The sequence below is a fragment of the Hippocampus guttulatus genome, chromosome 5 (genome assembly GCF_054856545.1).
Source record: "Hippocampus guttulatus isolate MCC_2025c chromosome 5, RoL_Hgut_1.0, whole genome shotgun sequence".
Taxonomy (NCBI): domain Eukaryota; kingdom Metazoa; phylum Chordata; class Actinopteri; order Syngnathiformes; family Syngnathidae; genus Hippocampus; species Hippocampus guttulatus.
Window position 1 is genome coordinate 8,031,042 of NC_141265.1, and position 20,412 is coordinate 8,051,453.

The 20,412-nt window shown below is 42.9% G+C and overlaps 3 protein-coding genes across 5 annotated transcripts in view; 2 read left to right on the plus strand and 1 right to left on the minus strand.

The window, feature by feature from the left end:
• Positions 1 to 3,436, plus strand: c5h12orf43 (chromosome 5 C12orf43 homolog). The gene is made up of 6 exons (XM_086111969.1): positions 1 to 132; positions 388 to 415; positions 1,741 to 1,839; positions 1,922 to 1,989; positions 2,076 to 2,163; positions 2,848 to 3,436. Exons 1-6 carry the CDS (start codon positions 12 to 14, stop codon positions 3,164 to 3,166), a joined length of 723 nt encoding a protein of 240 aa, XP_085968095.1. The 5' UTR covers positions 1 to 11; the 3' UTR covers positions 3,167 to 3,436.
• On the minus strand, positions 3,267 to 9,605 carry hnf1a (HNF1 homeobox a). The gene is made up of 10 exons (XM_086111964.1): positions 9,085 to 9,605; positions 7,174 to 7,373; positions 6,894 to 7,074; positions 5,185 to 5,387; positions 4,873 to 5,015; positions 4,651 to 4,789; positions 4,396 to 4,578; positions 4,207 to 4,322; positions 4,040 to 4,124; positions 3,267 to 3,732 (listed from the first exon to the last, which is right to left on the minus strand). The coding sequence occupies exons 1-10, from the start codon at positions 9,378 to 9,380 to the stop codon at positions 3,602 to 3,604; spliced, it is 1,677 nt and encodes a 558-aa protein (XP_085968090.1). The 5' UTR covers positions 9,381 to 9,605; the 3' UTR covers positions 3,267 to 3,601.
• msi1b (musashi RNA binding protein 1b) overlaps positions 8,864 to 20,412 on the plus strand; it is a 22,576-nt gene continuing 11,027 nt past the window's right edge. The window contains exons 1-6 of one of the 3 annotated variants that reach the window (XM_086111967.1): positions 8,864 to 9,163; positions 13,319 to 13,673; positions 13,922 to 13,962; positions 14,345 to 14,426; positions 14,563 to 14,647; positions 19,445 to 19,486. In XM_086111967.1, the coding sequence (XP_085968093.1) occupies positions 13,615 to 13,673; positions 13,922 to 13,962; positions 14,345 to 14,426; positions 14,563 to 14,647; positions 19,445 to 19,486 (309 nt within the window). In that variant the 5' untranslated portion in view covers positions 8,864 to 9,163; positions 13,319 to 13,614. Of the gene's footprint in view, positions 9,164 to 9,692; positions 13,674 to 13,921; positions 13,963 to 14,344; positions 14,427 to 14,562; positions 14,648 to 19,444; positions 19,487 to 20,412 lie in introns of those variants that run through there. The other 2 variants (XM_086111966.1, XM_086111965.1) reach the window with 2 other exon arrangements.

Sequence of the window (20,412 nt, forward strand, 5' to 3'; positions counted from 1 at the left end):
CATGTGTTGTCATGACGGGCAATGCCGTAAAGATGGTGGGTTCAGCAAAGGACTCCAGCAGCAGCAGCGACGATGAGGCGCTCAAACGATGTCAAGAAGCAGTTTGGGATACACAAAAACGTGAAACTAGTGGTAATTTTGTCTTTTTTATATTTCATCCTGATATCAATACAACGGTGAAACGGATTCCAATGCGAAAGCAAGAAGACGTGCCTACCCAGTGATACCACAACTTGCTTGAATACTCTCAAATCGAAAAGTGGCCTTGAGCAACCTCGCTTTCCAAATTTTGGTTGCAATTCACAACGAAACTTAAGTCGTTTTTTGTGTCTAATTGAAATGCAAATTTCTGAATTTGTTCATCTGCCCATGCCTCTCAATTTCTAGGAACAGGCCATCCAAAACCGTCAAAACGGTAGGTTCATCATAAATCTGTGCCCTTAATAGAAAACTCATTTTAACCTACACGTTTAATGGCTAGCTTTCCTAAATCATAATAGGCTAAGGTACATAGCAAGAGACTATGGAAACTGGCCTAGTCGAGAAACTCAAGATTTTGTGCCCAGTGCTTTAAGTGGAAAAAATAAGTGCCGGTATTCCTCTTACTTGCCAGGTAAATTGGGAGGTGAGTAAAAGCAGATCATAAATTAATTAATGTATAAAATATGTTCGATATTATATATTTATAATAACTACATCAGTATATAACTTAATACAAACCCAATTCCAGTAAAGTTGGGATGTTTCCCAACCGAGAGGTTGCGGGTTCGATCCCCAGCCATTGTGACTATGTTGAAGTGTCCTTGAGTCAAATACTGAATTCCCAGTTGCTCTTGATGCTGCATCATCAGTTGGCGAATGAGGAAACAGGGTAAAGCGCTTTGAGTACCAAAGAGTAAAAGCCCATTTGGAGTGTGTTATAGCCATAAAACTCTTAGCTAACGATTATTTGCTGAAAACAAAGTTTATAAGTTTGAACATGAAATATCTTGTCATTGTAATATATTCAAGTAAATGTAGGTATTCAGGAAGCATGTCGGAAATAGCAACAGTGCTATTGTGGCTATCTCAGAATATTCAGCCATAACTTTAATTCAGTTGTCTCGAACATCCTTTTAAGGCCGCCGTCATTTGCGATCTCCAGCAGTTTTTTTACAAAATTTTTTTTCGTCTTTTTTTTTTTTTTTTTTGCGTAATCGGTCACGTGACGCAGAAGTGTGGTTTGACGCGTGTCAAGTGTGACACAGACGGATGTAACGGAGAATCCGGTAATTTTTCAAAATAAAACATCTTTCGTATTCCGAAATAAAACGGAATTAAGGCAAGTTCTTTCTGTGCGGCCCGGTACCAAATGCCCTGCGGACCAGTATCGGTCCGCGGACTGGCGGTTGGGGACCCCTGGTCTAAATAACTTCTTTCAATGTTTCAAGTCACTCTAAAATGTTTACATTTTTCACTCTTCATTCTTCTTTTTCACTCAACCTGCGAGGAACAGGCGTGTGCTGCATACCAGTACACACTGGGTTATGCAGCGTAGCCGTAGGAGTACGAGTATCACAAAGCGAAAGTGTGAAATAAAGCAAAAGAGTGTACTATGGGCTCATGTGAAGTCCAGGTACAGTAGAACCTAAAACTGAGAAGTACTGGTACTTCATACCAGCCCACTTAAAGCACTGGTTGTATTTAATGTTGCAGTCTTAGTACCTGTGATGATGACTATTGTAATGTTGTGGGTAAAAGTGTTGTAGTTGCTGACCATGAACATGACGGCAACGAACTCCAGGTCACCCAGGGGTTTCAGAGTCATGTCGCCAAAAAGTTGGGACAATTTCTGGACAGGTAACCTAAATGTACCTTTATCCTTTCAACTTTTAATTAATACACTGTCTTGACCATTTTAATCCACATGTATTTGACTTAGTCGCTTGACAGAAATCCAGACTGACATATCAGTCTGTAAGACACCAGCAGAATGTGAAAACGATGATGGTAAACTTCCTCTTCTTTTATCATTCTTGCATTCTTTCAATTACTTTTGTATCTATTTTTAATGTAAAACTGTATTTTTCTTTCAGGGTTTCTTCTGTTCTCTACCTCAGTCCCAGGACAGCCAGCTGATGATCCCCCTTCTGCTGTACGACAAAGGCCTATTCCCAGCTCAAGGTTAGTGTTATGTGTATTTCAATAGTCATACGCATAGGGAGAAAATTATCATTGGTCGGCCACAGTTCATTGAGTAGCGAGACATTTTGCTGCCAATGGAGTCAAGGAATGAGCAGACTGAATTAAACTTTTGAACTTATCTTTATTACTATGCTTACCAGTTTGTAAGGGAAAATTGTTTTAAAATTTAAAAAAAATCAGAGGTCAATCAGCATCCTGGAACGAATTTTATGTAACCCAGTGAAGATGGGTTCAAGACCTTTTAGTCTATACTTCGCAACTGCTGGGTTTTTTTTGTTTGTTTGTTTGTTTTTTAACATACGCTGGAGCAATAGAGGTGTGGCGCTGTATGCTTTGGGGTGTAGTCTGATGCACTACTGTGATCAGATGCAAAGTGAGCCTGTGAAGGAACAGAAAGAGGAGTGATACCAGGGAACAATCAATTGTTGTGAATTCACTGTCCCAATCAAGCTCATTAGTTGTTGAATTTTCCCTCACATTAGTCTGTTTAACGTCATGGATGCTATAAAGAGCAGCTGGAGTAAAGAGTCCTTGCTTAATCTGCGGAGGAAGCATATAATGCTGAGGGAGGTGGTATTGTGGTGCTGTCTTGTGTGATGGAAAAGGGAATCGGCTGAAGACGTCTGCTCCCAAATGTAACAATTTGCACTCATTTTGGTCCAGTGACAGCGACAGTGAAATGGAAACGAGGCTGAAGGAGGCAGCTGTGTCGTTGAAAGATCTCTTACCCTCATCGTCACTCGTTTCCTCCCCAACGGCAACAGCAGCTCCCCACTCGGAGAAGAAAAAGAAGAAATCATCTGAGACAGAAGAGGACAATGTCACTCAGAAGAAGAAAAAAAAGAAGAGGAGGAAGAAGGCAGAAGATGCAGGAAGTAAGCATGTGGACTGCGAAGGATCTCCTTGTGCTCTAAACAACGGCGAGCAGGCAGGTTCAAAGCAGGGACACCACAAAGTCAAATGGAAAAAGAAAGTGGCATGATGTGTCGAATGGGACTGGAGTGAAAATGCTTCTTTCTACAATGTCAGAATGTAAAAAGAATGGTTTAAGAAAATAGTCCCATGTTTACAGTCAGTCAACATAATGTAAAATCATGCCGTTTAATACTATTGCTGATAGCTCGTGACAAAAGATGTTCAAAGTGTGTTTATAAAATGCATATATAATATTGAGTTCACATTTTAGGTGAACATACAATTTCCCAGGATTATTACAAAAAAGTATTTCAATAAAATACATTTTCTGGTCAAATTGGATGATTTTTCTTTGTCTGTTTAAAAAGCTCATCTTCTCCGACACTGATCCTTGTTCACGTTACCGCTATGATGTACTGTATCTGAGTTTTTAAAACCTCCAAACTTTCCGAACAGCTCCTTAGTCACGTTGGTGTTGGGGAGGCATTGCTGGAGCACAGCACTATTGTGCTGGCGAGACCATTTGTGCAGGAATGTAAGAGCTAATGTCTGTCGGTGAAGGGGACAGGAGGTGAGACTGGTGGCTGTCTGTTGTCTGGGAAGCAGAATACATCTCTGGGCTCTGGCTTGATGCTGTTGACAAAAAAGAAGACAATTATTTTAAATCTGGCAATTTTATACATGCAAAAGAATCACAATAGTAATAATAAAAAGAAAATACCAGCTTGCCTCACCCGTATTTTTCCCACTGACCAGTAGCAATAGCTTGGTAAGGTGAGTGAAAAACTGATGTAACGCGCTTGCATTTGTAATCAACCTCACAGGTCTCCAGCTTTGTGTAACACTGATGCACTTTTGAGTTGTGTCATAGCCAATCAGCTGTTAACAAGCCAGAGGTTCCGTGTCACGATTCGACCTGCGCTCACTGCTGCGTGCGTACCTGGTACAGGTGTGTGAGCCTGCAGATGCAGAGAATTTTCCTGCAGTGATGGGTCTGTTTGCTCCTCGGGATCTGCTGTTAAAATCTATCCAAAAAGGAAACTGTGGTATTTGAAATAGTCCAGTACACAGGGATCATGTGCTGACTTGCGTGCTCATTGAAGTCACCTGTCTGACAGATGTAAGGCTGGTTAGTGTCCCCAGACTGCTGCTGTCTGTGATGACCATGGCCTGAGACAGCAGACCGGACGAAGGGTACTGAGGCGAATCAGTCTTGTTGTACACTACAATTAAGAGAAGAATGAAGTGCCACTTTCCACGAGCTTTTATAAACAGTGCGAATTGCTGCACCCTTACTGTGACTTGGCAGCTGTGCCATGGTAGCCATAAATGGACTGACGCCCATGTGATTCTGGAGCTGCTGTGGCATTGATTGCTGGGTGTGAAGCTGCTGCTGGAATGAGATTGGCTGCAGAGTGGTGAAACTGCCTCCCATGTTGTTTATGACGGGTACCGTTTGAGGTTGCGTTGATGTTAGACCTGATGATGAACAGATGAGTGTAAAAGCATAAAACAAAGAAGTCGTTCAAAACTTCAATTGTTCAAGGTTACCGATGACAAGTGAGGACTCTCCTAGGCTCATGACGCTAGGCAGGGAAGCCATGATGAGGCCTTGTGAGGATGCAGGAGAAGACAAACTGTGCAGTGAGGTCAGAGTGCTTACAGGCGGCAGCGGACCTCCACTGGAAACCTGAAACCAAATGGCAACGTGATCACGATGGCCCCCAATTAGTCAGCAATATCGCGGATGGCAGGGAGAGAACACAGCCTCACCAGTTTGGGATGGTGGCTCTCAAGGAGTGTGTGGCTTGGCTCCAGCTGGACAGGACTGGCCACAAGACGCCCCACACTTTCCCCTCCGCAACCTCTGGCTGAGTTCAGGGTGTCGCACTGGATTTGATGGCTGTATTTGGCACCTGGGATGTAACAGAAAATCATCAACACAACCATTTTTGTCAATCTGTCGCATGTGCTTCCGACACAGTATGGCCACTTGAATATAGTGCTGTGAAAGACAATGAGACAAATACTAATTCACACTCGAGGTAAAACCATTTTTCAACCATGAACGTTGAAAACTATTACCGAGCTCTGGACTTGAGGAAAGGTTGGGGTTGGAAGAAGAAACCGAGTGGCTGGTGAAAGGCCCATCAAGAGCCAGTTTGTGCCGGAAGGCTTCCTCTTTTCGACGGTTCGCAAACCAGTTGTACACCCTGACCTCAGTGACCAGGTTGGAGCCCAGGCCAGCAAGCTGTGAAGGAGACACCCCCCTTTGCAAACACTCTGCCCTGGAGGGGGGGGGGGGTCACATAGAGATAATGGAGAAGTCAGGTCCAAAATTTTCTTACCAATAATATGTTCTGTGCATCCGCACAAGTCTAAATATTTAGTTTTCTGATTGATATTGCATTTGTGGAATGTCGATTAAGGAGAAAAATGCACTCGTTTTATCCATCGCGAGGGCCGGCCGTTTTGCCTCGTACTTCCACTTGCTGTCGCCTGAATATGACACCACGGTGCCGAAGGGCTCCGGTAGCGTTGAAGTTCTTGAGACCACTTTTTAAGTGCCTCAGTCTCCTCTCTGAAAAAACTTTTACTCAATCGTGCCTCGGTCTTGGACAGGGCGGACTCAGGATTTTTGCTCAAGACCTGTCGAGACCAGGCCAGTAGGCTGCTGCTGTGAACACTGAGAAACGCAGAATGCAGGTGCTGCTCTGCCTTTCTGACGTCGCCTGGAGAGCCGCGCTCCTTGCACACAGAGTAGATGAAGACAGAAGACAGAAACCGCTGACACAACGTCCAACTTTTATCAGCACATTGAGAGGAAGTAGGTAATGTTATCATTAAATTAACTACATTGAGAAAGTTAAAATCAGAACACTCCATGAAGGTTCTGCGTTGTTAAAGTTCATGGCTGTGTACTGCAGTTGGCTGATGAAACGATATGATGTCAAAGTTAAAGACCTTTGTTCAAGAAAGTTATTTTACAAATACTTCACTGAAAAGAAAAGTCACTGTTATTTTTCCATTAACTTCACTTTTTGCATTTAAAATGACATTTCTATGGCTTGTCACAACATTCAGTTTTACTATTAGATGTAAGATTTATTTCATTGCACTCTTTTAAAGACAATGTGGCTTTTTGAATTGCTGCAAATATAATGGGGGGGAAAAAAAATACTGGTCATTTGTGTGTGTGTGTGTGTGTGTGTGTGTGTGTGTGTGTGTGACTTTTCTTTGAATATACAGTCTTGGTCTTGTCTAGGTCTCGACCTCCACAATCTTGGTCTTGTCTCGGTCCTGATACTCTTTAGTCTCGATTGGTGTGGTCTTGACTACAATACTAGACTCAGGTAATGACTGTCACCTCTCACCTGTTTTCTGGGTTTGGGCATGTGACATGCGCATGATTAGCCGTTAGGCACGATGACGTATTTTTCATTCGACGACAGTAAGCAGCGCCGCCGCCGATTCAGAGGATGTCGTGCAAACCCATACAAACGCCTGTTTTTCATGCATCAAAACTATTTTTTCGTCAGGTGGGCAGGGAATACAAAGTGATGCCCCCCATCGTTTCCCCCAAGGACAATGGGGCCCCCCACCCAGTGCATCATCTGCGTTATGGGAGCGGCAGTACAGCAACTTGCAGTACAAGGCAAAATGGCAATTTTTGATGTGACTTCCTCTTTCATGCAACTTGAATGTGATGAAGATATATCCTTGCACTCTCAGAACAGATGAAATCATCGTCAAGTAAATTTAGGATATATGTAAACACCACTTTTGGGTCGTACCTGTTACATTCTTCCACTAAGCCTTCTCTCTCCTCCTTGCTGGGGTTTTTTTGTCGCTCGTAGGCATGGAAAAGGATCTGTAGGGAAGCAGGACCCCATTTGAATCTGTTCCTCCGACCCCTCCTGGAGTCCTCACCTGGCTCCTCCATAGATGTGAGGCCATGTTTGGCATTGGTGAATTCTGGAAGGTAATGGTCACGCGCTTTTATGTTTCCACTCTCAGAGATTTTGAAATCAGATATTCTTAATCAAACAGCTCTCTGGCTGCTTGTGTACTCACGCTGGCTGATTTCACACTGCTTCTTGACGTACCAGCTGTACAGTGAAGCTCTTTTCTGGTTCTTCATCGGCGTGCCTTTGTTGAGATGCTGGGAGAGGTGCGATTGATTGAGGCCCGTGGACTCGACCACTTCTCTCTGAGGGAGATTATGTTGCTGCATGTAGCTTTTCACCATTTTTGCAACATGCCATGGGTCCTCCCTGTTGGAACCAGACATATAAAACACCCCCATTTCATCCATCCATTCATCTACTCTAGCTTAGCCTGTTCATGGATGAGTTATCTGACTTTGGGCGAGAGTGGACGGGTCCTTGGTCAATTACAGGGCACAGGTCACACTCACACTCACACCAATGGGCAATTTAGAGTCTTCAATTAACTGTATGCTAACTTCGCCTTGTTTTTTTTTTACGCAGATACTGTACCAGTGTTCATTAATTTGCATTGTTCCTTTCAAATAAACAATAAAAATGAAATAAATAAATATGCATGCCTCTGTAGGAGGAAACCCATGCAAGCACTCAGAGAACCTGCAAACTCCACACAGGAATGGCTGAGATTCAAAATTCATTCATATTGAAAATTGTACAACGATAACTTTTCCTTTGTTGTTCTTTGAAAGTCACCATTACATTTGCTGTTGTCGCAGTATCATGATTATCTAAAAGCGCAGTTTCACTCAAAATGTAAGGAGTTTCTTCTTGGCCCATGAGACTGTTATGAAAAAGGTCATTAAAATAACAACTGCAGGACCTGAAATGTACAAGATACTCGCATCAGGCTTTTTGCCTCATATAAGACTGCAGTGCAATTTTTCACCAATGTAAACAATATATGATGTAATGTTACTATAATGTATATATTTGTGACAGTCAATGACATTTCATTTTTAAAATCGGCTTTATTGCCTTTGTTAAAACAACATTGCTGATTCAGTTCTTTTTTTGTATCCCTTACACTGTGACTTGGGAGAGCAGCTGAGATTTTACTTTATTTGCCTCATATATTCTGAAGTATGGATAAGCGGTTCAGATAATGGATCGATGGATGGGTTGTCTTTTACTCCATACCGGAATATTATTGTTGTTGTTGTTGTTGTTTTTTGTCAGCGTACAGAGGAGCTATAGACTCCTAGAAGAGAGAGAATATAATTCTTGCAACAGCTGTCAGACGTGATCACTTGGAAAGAAGTGTCCAGGAGCAATATTGACAGAGAGAGATAAGAGAAAGCACACAGGAGCAAAGTCCAACTGCTTCAGATCAGTGATGAAAATGCCTAAAACATTCAGAGCACGGAAGGCCTTATTTAAAAGTTGCTAAAAAATAAGTTAGTCATAGATGACAAATGTACAAGTAACACCAACACCGATATCCGTGGTTCCATAATTTTGCATCCAGTTCATTGTTAAATATTGTCCTTTAAACAGTATTTGATGGGAAAATGTTCTTGTCAACAAGTCACTTTTAAATGATTGTTAAATGCAACATTTCAAGCAGATGCCACTTAGAAATCAGTGATTCAAATGTGAAGATACCTCACGTGCCGCAATGCAAACATTGACTTAGGACCGGCCCTTCTCCATTAATCTTCACCAACATATGCGTGTAGCTTATTTATTAAGAATTGGCAACAGAATAATGATGGTGGTGGGTAATTAGTAACTAGCAAAGGAGGAACCCTCTTTAAATTGGCTTCAGACGCCAGAGGCAGACAGACAGGCAGGAAGAAGGGAGCATTTGGGTAGAGACGGGAACCAAGATTACGAGGTGTCCCACAGTAAACGCAGGTTTTGTTCGCAAGTAAAAAGCAAGGGTAGTAAATGCGGCACCAAGTTGGCGGTCACCACATTTTCTTGCTCTACTCATTGGGAGGAAACAATTCTGCGGGCTTTATTGCTGGGATCTACTTACTGCAGGAGCCGTTCCACTTCAGCCCTCAGTTTGGCCGCCTCTTCAGGAGGAAGCTTCTCCAAATCTCGGAATATCGGTGGTGGGTAGTCCATTTCCCCCTCCTCTGAGCTTTCCCCGTCCCCCCTCTCTCCCTTGTCTGTTCCGTTCGCCTTGTCTCGCTCCAGTTCCCCCATTGCGTGAATCAAGACATCCCTGGACAGGCCCGATTCCAGCAGGGCCCAGACCAGCTGTTCCTGAAGGGCCGTCAGACGGCCCCACCTCGGCATGGCAGCCCCGGCCCTTTCCTCGCCCTCCATTACTCTGATGTCTTACCTGCTCCCGCTTTTGCAAACAAGCTCTCTGCTCTCATGTGTCGGATACACACTCAGAGCTTGGCCAGATGGACAAAGATAGGTGCCATCATATTTGTAATCCCTCTTCAGTTGAGAAAAAAACAAAACTCTGATACTTTCTTTTTCTTTATGTTTACTTTCCTCTCGATTAATCCTGAGCTGCCTGGTTTTACCTCTCCACCTGCTGTTTAGCTTTCAAAGGTCAATTTTCTTTTTTTTTAACCTTCTTCCTCTTCACCGCCTCCCCCCGCCTTGAACTTTGTCCCTTCTCCCTCATTCCCCAACGGTGACCAAAGTGCACTTTAACAAACTATTAGTTCAAAGGAAAAGAGCAACAATGATGAAGTTCCATGTTGCAGTTTACAAACATTTCAGATAGCATATTTGGCCTGTCCCTGTCGTCACCAGAGGGCTCTATCGAGCCATTATGCGTCATCTCGTCCTGAATTGAGCGCGCATCATGTCTATACTTTTACATAGAATTGAGCGGACAAGTTTACTCTGCCCATACACTGATACAGTTTGTAAGATGTGTAGCACGCTGTAAAGCAAACATGAGGGAAACCAATTTAATGTCGTTTCAGTCTTATTCAAATTAAAATATACGCCGTTTTAGGAGTGCCATAATCAATACGTGAAAGATGGCAATAAATAAAAGAATAAGATGGCCCCCATTCAGGTATCAGTCACATATTCTCTAAAACTGCCAATTCTTCACAGGTTTTGCCAAGGTTTGTAAATTCAAGCACATGTAGCATCTGAAACAATTTCATTGCTTTTGCCAACACTTTTGTCCTTAATTTTATAATTCAGAATTTTGTGACAATTTAACATCAATTTACTTATGATATTTGACAATGTAAAACAACACTTCTGGCACACTCTTCAAGTACTGTACCTGCATGTTATATATTTTTCCAGCTCTAATGCCATTAATACCAACGAGTGTCCGTTTTTTTTTCTTTTCTGGAACAATCATAATAAGGATGGTCACACATCAAACTTGTCTTTGTGTTTTGCTTGGCAATGAGATGTCTTCTTCAGTTGTAGGCCTTTTCGCCAAATCTGACGATCTGATTTGCAAACTAAAGATTTCCTCATCTTTGGGCTCATTAGTCTGCCAAACAAGATGGACAGAAGAGAAAAGGGGCAAATGGAACCAGAAAATGCCTTTGAGAGTAAACAAATGTTTCTCCTTTCATTGTGAAACACTCAACTTTGTCGGCTTCGATCACCTTATACCATTCTCAGGTTCAGCCCATCAGCACCTTTTTGTGTGCAGCTTCTGTTACCCCACCCACCCTTGGGAAAATGGCATTATACTGTATTTGGATGGGTAACAGAGCTCTCTCTATCTTTCTGAGATGTGTCACTGACCTGTAATTAAGTCTCATCGTTGCTCTGCAGGAGGAACGCCTCACCAAAGCGGACAGAGGGCAGAGTGTGTGTATTCTCAACATTTCAGCCACTGCTGTGCCGAATTCTCCAGTGCACAAGCTGGTTTTATCAAGATTGGCCGCATGCAGCGTACATGTATGAGCTCGCATTTTCTCTCCCCAGAGAGCCGAAAGCAGTGCTGATTGGTAATGAGATGCAATCCACACTGTCCATCTCTCATTATTGAGACTTGATTGGCTGCTACTGTGTACTCACTACCTGTACTAGCTGTCTTGTGTCTCCACTTCCTTCTCGTCCCTCAACCAGCCCCACCCCCACACCACTATTCAACCCCATTGATCATGCATGCAGAAATGTAACCAACCCTTCATTCATGTCCAAATAGCCCTTGTCCCACTTCCAGAGCTTCATCTGCTGTGAAGGGCAGGCAAGTTAGCAGACTGCATAGCGTGCACTATAGCAAGACCATAAAACCAATTCTCTGCTTGCACATCCTTAACTCTACACTTCATGACTGCTAAAGATGAATACATACAGTCCATGTACACTCACATCTAGCTGTATGCAGTAGGCTAAGTTCTTATTTATTTATTTTGACAGGTCTGCATACACTTTACATGCAGTAAGTCAAAGCTGCCATTGTCTTTGTGTGAATTACTTTGGCTATTGATTGGTCTTAACATCTTAACATTGGTAACCTGGTCACATGTTGAAGCAGTGTTGAGAAGATTAGCTGGAGCTGGCTTTGGCACTAATTAAATACTTAAAGTCCAGCCATGAATGAGCACGGCACACAGGCCTCCTGTTAGAACACTGTATCAGCTGGGAGTATTAAAACTTAGATGGAAAACCTTGAAATGCTTGCTTCCCAGAAATATCCTTAAAGCCTCTAAAGCACTCAAACTGAACGACCATCAGATTCTTGGAAATACCATACATGAGAAGTGAGACTTAACTATCAACAACCCAGAGAAACTGCTAAAAGGTTTAGATTTTTTTTTAAAGTGGTTTCACTGTCATAACGGCCCGCCGGGGGAAGACGTAACTCCAAATTGCCCCGCGACTAAAATGAGTTTGACATCCCTGGTCTATATTGTAGCCTTCATAGATCTTCTTTGAACAATGCTCGTTGCTTCATTTTAAATTTATTTTCTGTACAAGTAAGTAAAGTTGTGCACTTGAATAATACTTAAACAAACTATTCTAATTGACTTGACTGTTTTCAAAACTCGTAATCTATTAATTTGTTGTGTACAAGTAATCATTTTGTGGTTTCACTGTCATAACGGCCCGCCGAGGGAAGACGTAACTCCAAATTGCCCGGCGACTAAAATGAGTTTGAAACCCCTGGTCTATATTGTAGCCTTCATAGATCTTCTTTGAACAATGCTCGTTGTTTCATTTCAAATTTATTTTCCTTACAAGTAAGTAAAGTTTTGTGCGCGGCGTGTTTAGTATCCATGTTTATTCAAATTCCGGAGACACATGTTGAACCTGAGACTTCATGATCAGAATACAGTTACAGCTTGCACATGACAGTGTTACCAACGCTTAACAGTAAAACTGCATTTGAAACCACAATTTAGTAAAGTTTATAGAGGTCTACCAACACACGGTTGGAAGTTCACATGTTGTGCCTTCACAATAAAGGCTAATAACCCCGACAGGAAACAAGCTAAATGGAAGCCAACGAACGCTTTAACAAGTTCGTCCTTCAGGTTAGTCTTCAATTGCTTTTGAGACGTTATGAGCAAATGCATTTAATTGATGGCTGCCAGAGGGGTGGAGCAATACTTTGCTTCTCTCAATTAGGTTGAAGTTTCTAAATACTAAATTAGAAACCTCAGACTGACGCAAATGCCATGACAATCTTCATTTATCCATCCATTTTCTATACCAGCTGATCTTTGATGAAAGGCGTTAATATTCGTACCAAGAACTGAACATCTCTCCAAAATTGATGAAAAGACTGAGATGGTTGATTGTTCTGAAATGTGGGTGTATGAAGCATTTTGAGAATATTTTGTGGCAAAAGGCTACAATATAGAAGCATACCGGTACGTGTAAAATACATAAATGCACTTGACTTAAGAAGAAGAAAAATGGTCATGAGGCAGAGAGCTTCATTGAAGGAGGTGTAGGAATTTCTGGCAAGTACCGACTGGCTTTTAGTGCATATGACAGCAACTCCCATCTTATTCATATGCCTGGGCTATGGGGTAGGGCTACAAGACTTATTTTACAAAGTACTATGTTAATATTAACAACAGCCTGTTTTAAAGCTTTGTTCTTTTTTTTAAAACTGTTTGCATGATCATTTGGAACACTATTTAGAGTAATTTGGCAAAGAAAATACTGCTGTCACCATGCCGGTTTTGTACAAATCCCCATTATTGTGAAGATAATATAATTGTTGACATACAAAAGTTGTCTTTAGAAGCAATTCATAGAGTGAAGTGTATTTCAGCGTGCGGAATGGCGAGAACTTGGTCTTATTTTTCAAGTTCACACCGGAAGAGGCTTCCTCGCTCACAATGGCTTTGCCCCACGGTGGCGCCGCGTCCCATGGCGGAGGGATGAGGGAGCGACAGCAGGGTGGACGGAGTAGAGGACGAGGACGCGGACGCGGACGACGAGGAGGTGGAGTCTGTCCCAGCCCGCATCTGGCCCGCTCCCCTCTGACACCACGGGCCAAACCCGCCCCGAGCCTCTCACTCACTGCCCGCCTGTTCCCCCGCACGCCTCGGTCCCGGACACCCTCGGCGCAGCAGCACCCGCACACACACGACCACCACACAGAATGGACACGGAAGGAAGCCAGACCAACCTGTCCACCACGGACTCCCCTCACGACCCCTGGTAAGTCAAAAAAAAAACTTTTTTGCACCCCCCCCCCTCCCCACACACACACACACACGTTTTCTGGAACAAGCCTTGCTTTCTGCGGGGAGGCTGAGGAGCGCACACCTCCACACTGGGAGCCTTCATGTCACATTTACCGAAACTCCAGTTTCATCAACAACTTTGTTTGTTTTCTGCGAGCACGCAAGTATCCAATTTACCGAATCCCACTGCCTAAAATGCAAACATTCTCTTTCTTTCCATAGCAAAATGTTCATAGGTGGACTCAGCTGGCAAACAACACAAGGTACATCTTCTCAAATGTCTTCAATACTCTGCATGGATTAAGGCAAAGAGGCATGAACTTGTTTTTAAAATCCACAGTTCTTCAAATTTCCACTTGTTAATGTTGAATTTGTTTATTTTTTGGGTTTTCCATGGACTTGAATGAATGCACCCTTTCAGAATTTATATAGAAAAAAAATGTGATTCTGTACGGTGATTCAAAGTCTGGTGACAATTGAGTTATTCCTAATTTAGTTTTAAAAAATGTGACAGGTATTTTACTGGTTAATTTTAATCTCTGGTTAGTTTTGTTTGTCGAAAAATACAAATTCATCTCATATTTCCTTCTAGTCGGCAGCACCATTCTCCACTAATGTGCCCCTTGTTGTTGCTTTGTATCCCAGAGGGTCTGAAAGAGTACTTCTGCAAGTACGGCGAGGTGAAGGAGTGTATGGTGATGCGAGATCCGGTTACTAAGCGCTCGAGGTGAGCTTGGCGTCTGCTCTGAAAGTTTATCTGTCCTCCGTGATTCCTCACCGCTCATAACATATCGTTACGCGTCGACATAGTTTTCACTGTCATTAATACCGGAACCGCCCCCTCCCTCCCCCGATGTCCGCAGAGGCTTTGGATTTGTCACCTTCGTGGATCAGGCTGGCGTGGATAAGGTTTTGGCCCAAACCAGGCATGAGTTGGACTCTAAAACAGTAAGTTCTCTGTCTTTCCTTCCCCTGGCTAATCTCATTGGTCGCTGTTTGATTAGTGGATTTTCTAAGACTGTGCCATTAATGTTTACGTGGGGTGATGTTCTCATTACGAATGACTGCCGCTATTCCTCCGATTTGGAAGCTTTTGCATGATAGAGTGACAGCGGAGACACTTGGGCCAATCTCTTTGCTTTCTGCCAATCATTCAGCAAAATGTCACACGGTGTCCATTTCCATAGAAATAAGGAGAGTTGAGCTGGTTGACTTCCCCTTTGCCACTCTTGGATTTGCTTCTCTGGAGAGGGAAACAAACTTTTCTTCTGTGTCTGCCTTTTCTTTTCTTTCCCGAGGGGTGGAAATGACCTAAGGAATAAAAGTTTCTCAGCAGAACGGGCAAATGCAACCTGAGACCATCAAGGTGTGACGGCTGCACCAAATAAAGTTGGTAGCACTTCCAAAGTGATAAAGTCGTGACAGGTTATTCCACCTGCACAACCCTAACTTGGGATGTTTTAATCACGCATGAGAGTCCATGTGTGTGTCAGTGATGAATGTTGGTCCGTTCGGGAACAATGTGACTCCGTTGGTCGCCATAGGGACCACGGCTCCTCCTCTCTCTCTCGCTCGTCACTGGGAATGGTGATGGCGGCGCGTTCGTCACTGTATCGAAATAAGGAGAGCGTACTGCTTTTCCACCTTTTGTGCGCTGAACGATGCACCGACTCCAGATAACTGGGGCAGTGGAGAAGAAATCAAAGAGAAAAAGTTGCACCAGAAACTCCAAGAAAGCACACAGGCATGAGAAATGTACAATACTATAACTTTTAAATGAATTTTTATTGGCTTTTCCGTTCGGCTCTTTAGTGTCACTTGCGGGGACAAGGCCTGTGACACTTTGTGCCACCATGGTTGGACGCCACAAAATCGCCATGGGGTTGGTTTCCATAGTGACCCCCCCCCCCCCCCCTGCTTGCCCACTGTTGAAGAATAGCTCTGTCACAAAAGAAAAAGAGGCTGGTAACAATGCACATCATTTACAATTATTTCTTGGCTCCCGCAGGACAGTGTAAACAGGCACAATCAAGGAGCTTGAAGGTCATTAAGTCCTGCTGCCTCACGATAAAGCCATTGTTCATAACACATTGACGATGATTCCATTTCTTTTTTTTTAAATCTTCAACTTGCCAGTGTTGGTACTGCGTAGCGTTGTTGTTCACCGCAGTGGATGCTGGTGGTGTGGGAGGCAACCTTTGGGAGCGGGTTTGACTGAGAGAACTCTAGACCAGCCGAAGGGGTTGCATGGTCACTACAGGAGGACTTTTTGGGAGGCTGCTCATCCTACCTCCACTCCCCCCGCCCCTCCCCATACAGACAGGTTATCCTGTTAGCGAGGGCAGAGAAAAGGTTCTCCAGTGGCAACACAAAGAATGTGCCATGCTGTGACCGACTGAATCGCTCGGGCGCTGCTGGAATGAGCGGACCTTTGCACAGCAGTGAGTCTGGCGAGCAAATACACAATTTATCGCTACTCTTAGCGTTGGGACACACATAGTGGCAAGTGTAAGACTTTGAGTCGGCGCTCAGCTTCCTGCCATCTCTAAACTGGGTTAGTTCGAGACTAACTGCACATTTGTTGAACAAAGTTTCCAGTCAGTTCGAGGTCTCGTTAACTGTTTTAGCACTACAGCAGAAACACGATGGGGGGAGCAACCCCTGTTTGCGATTAGTATGGCTCTCCTAACTACGGTAATAGGATTGGAGTCAACAGGCTTGTGCTGGTCCTCGAGAGATTTTGAGTGCCGCCCAATCGGCATGCTGTGCTGCGCGCAATGTGTTCCTTTGTCAGGCCAACTGTTGCACACTTTAGCTGGGATGTACAGCGGATGGAAAAAGTCCCCTGTTCAAATGCTTCAAATTATGGGATCCAAAATTAGAGAGAGGAAGTAAAAATAATCAACTGAGCGAATATGGCTGCGCAAGTGTGTACACTTTCTTATAACTGCGGATGCGGCTGTGTTCAGAATTAACCTATTCACACTCATGTTAAATTGGAGTCAGCACGCACCTGCCACCATTGAAAGCGCCTCCAATCAACCCCAAATAAAATTCAGATGTTTTAGTAGGCTTTTCCTGACATTTTTGCAGCCGTAGTTTGGAAATGTACTGTATGTTTGGTGCAAACCCAACACTGCTCATCACCAAAAGAACATCATACGAGCAGTCAAGCATACTGGCGGCTGCATCGTCTTTTGGTGCTGTTTTACATCAGCTTTCTTCGGCCTTAGTCACAGTGAGGAATATTGAACAGTTCCACAATGCAGTTTTAGCGCAAAGTTCTCAAGCTACCGCTAGAAAGCAGAAAAATGTCGAAAAAGCCTGCTGGCACACCTGAGATTTATTTGAGTTTAATCAGTGCATTTTAATGGTTGAAAATGTGTGCTTACCGTGCTGACTCCCATTTAACTTAAGTTTGAATGTGATTTATTAATTCTGACTACAGCCTCATCACAGTTTCAAGAGGGTGTGCTATCTCAGATGATTCCGCTCCTCTGTGAAAGTTTACAATTTTTTTTTGACTCAGTCAGGTCAGACGTCACATTAAATCTGGGAAATGTTTTGACGTGTTTTATGTACTTTTCTATATCACAAAAACTTGGCATTTGAATTGGGATATGTAGACTTTTTCAGAGCACAAGGCGATTTCTTAAACCTCTCTTGCAATTCTGTCCAGCGTCATCTCTCTTACCTTGCAGTAAGGTTCCGTCTCTGCACGCACAAGGCTTCACGATAGGAGATCACAATGTGCTAATTTCGACTTTGTTCATGTTGCATGCGTCTCTCCAAAACTTTTCTCCACCACACAAATCACTTTCATGACTACAGTCATTGTTGAATGTCCACTATTTCCTTCCCGCTCATGCGCTGTGTGCTGCCGTGTTTGATTTTGTTTGTTTGTGTGTGTCTTTTTTAAATGTGCACAGGAGTGTTGGCCATCAGGAGGGTTGGTGACCGGAGGTGACTATCAGAGTAGTCTAGCCACTATAGAAACTAAACAGTAGACTCTGCATCTGATCCTCCAGTCTTAGCCTTTAGTCTTCTCACTCTTTAGAAGAGAAACAAAAATCTGTGGCAATCTCGAGTCGTATTCAAGTAGAAACACGCTGTCGTCCTCATTCTGGTAAACGCATGTGATTTACCATAGAGGCTCTAGCTCTCTACTGTACTGTAGTTTAACTTTACCCTCTCATGGTCGCAAACTAATCTTAGCGCCGTATCGCCTCACCATCTGTTGGCGTAACGGCGGTACAGTGTGGAGTAGTCTTGATCTCTACCTCTATTAGATCAGCATAGACTTAAATGCAACCTGTCTCTATTGACATTCTCATGTCACGGTGTGATGCTCTCTCTAACATTGGTCAAGAAATAATAATCCAAAGCGGACCCCAGGAACTACAAAGCAAAGAAACATCCGGAATCACAGATGCTCCCATTTAAAGCGCGCATGGCCACGTAGAAAGACGAGCTCGATGCCATGCGTTGTTTTCGTCATGAGTTGAAGGAGGCAAAAAAAAAAAAAAAAAAAAAGCTAACTAACACAAACAAACAAAATGTGTTGGATCTGCTGTCGCTGTGGTGTGATTGACAGCTCCCTTCTCTTCTATCCTGTCTTCCTCAACCTGGCCACCTCTCGCTCTTGCTCTCTCTCTCTCTCTGACACACTTCCCCCGATTCCTCTCAAGCTCTCCTCACAGAGGTGAGGTGGATTTGTGATTGTGGTACCCGTGTGAGATTCCAGGAGCTCACATGTCACATGGTGGTGACGAGAGAGGCAGGGGTTCACTAGACATTCCCAGGCATTCCACCTGAGCGCCGCAACACACACACACACACAGACACAATAAAAAGCGCCATCAAATCTAATTTAGGCATGCCCGTGGTGTTCAAAAGTTTCACCATGTTTGATTTTTCTAACATTTTTTTTCCCGTAAATTACCAAGGCATCCCAAACTGCTGTATTGAAAGTTTAGGTAAAAATGTGTTTCGGTTAAATTTTGTTACATTTTAAAATGCATACACTGGACTTAATCACAGTGCCCTTATTGAAAAACAGCAGGACAGATACTGTAAATTGTGAAAAAATTAGCAGTTCTTGTCAAGGTTAAGTAGCATCAAGAAGCTTTTGATTTCACATCAGTATGTTAGAAAGGGGCCTCAAATTTTCTGATTAAGTTTTTGATGTGTTTCTCACTGTTGCATAAAGCCAGTCAGTGGCATTGTATTTGCTGCTAGAAAACTGAAACAAGACAGCAACATAGAAAGGAAACTGTTTTTTTTTCACACGCTTCGATGTTTTCAAAACATCATACAAAGTGTATGGGGTATTCATCGATATATAACCTATCCAGTGTTTTGCCACCAGACTCTTTGCACTTAAGTTCGGTATATTCAAGAACTACATGTTCTTAGCATGAAAATCAGAATCGTGTACTAGTATCTAGAACTGTGGTACTGTATCTATTCAATCTGATTAATTTCCATCGTCGTTGGTTATCTGTTGTGAAAATGCTGAAAACAGGGAAAGAACTTCGCTGTATGGCTTTGTTCACAAATGGCCACTGATTTAACAAAATACACGTACATTCAACTGGTAACTTCTAAGATATATTGAAAGGTGATAAGATTTGATTAAAACATGTGACTAGAGATGGTACGTTTTTGTGCAACCGGCCAGCCCTGCAATGCCCCTCATGACACATCACTTAACCGGTCTCTCTGTCTCTGTATTATCTTCTATAGATTGATCCGAAAGTCGCATTCCCCCGGAGGGCTCAGCCAAAGGTGAGTTAAATCTCATGTAGATTTACTGTAACTGCCAAGCACTATTCTAGGCAATAAGCCATCAACTCTAATGAACGTTTTAAGTGCGAACCGTGATGTGATTGTTCATGAATCAAGTCTATTGCCACTAATAGCACCTAAAATAACACTACGCCTCGTCATAGCCAATTTTGTGGTGTATCGAGATAGCATGCAAGTGTAGGATGACTTAATGGTGCTATCTCCATTTCTTTAACCGAAAATAAAAAGTATAAGGAGGTCCATTATGAAATATGATGTCATTTCCCCCCCCAAAACAAATACAACAGATATAAAATAGATCATGAAAGAGTTGTATTATGTTCATGTATGTGGTAAGGAAATGATATGATTTTTAAGTGAAATAATAGTTTCGCGAAATATAATGCTGAAATAGTGGGACATAGTAGAAGCGCTACTTGTTATGCAGACTGTGTGACTTTCTACTATCAGGAGCTTGTAATGAAGCTCGGACGTGAGAACATGCTGTCCGGTGTCAGAGCTGTAAATCAGGCTGATCTCTTTTCCTACTGAGTACCAACAGAAATATATCCAGGCAACCGAGTTCTCGTCAGATCTTGTTAAGTCATAACAATCTCAATGTACCGGTGATCTTTTTTTTTTTTCAATCAATGTAACAAAAAGAAAATGGATTATGTGGTGACGTGCTGCTTGTCCTGCTGCCGTGTGACCAATCCTGTTAGAAAAGCCCCAAATAATTACAGGTGTTAAGTGCAGGCTGTACCCAAGCAGGCCTATGTGGCTGCTACATACAAAGTGGCTTCAAAATCAACTCGCATACAAAACTGATGTAACGGATGAATATGTGAGATGGATTGTTTTCAGTGAGTGTTTTAAGGCTGACATATACTTGTACCAAAAAGCAAAATCGTGAATTACTTATGCAG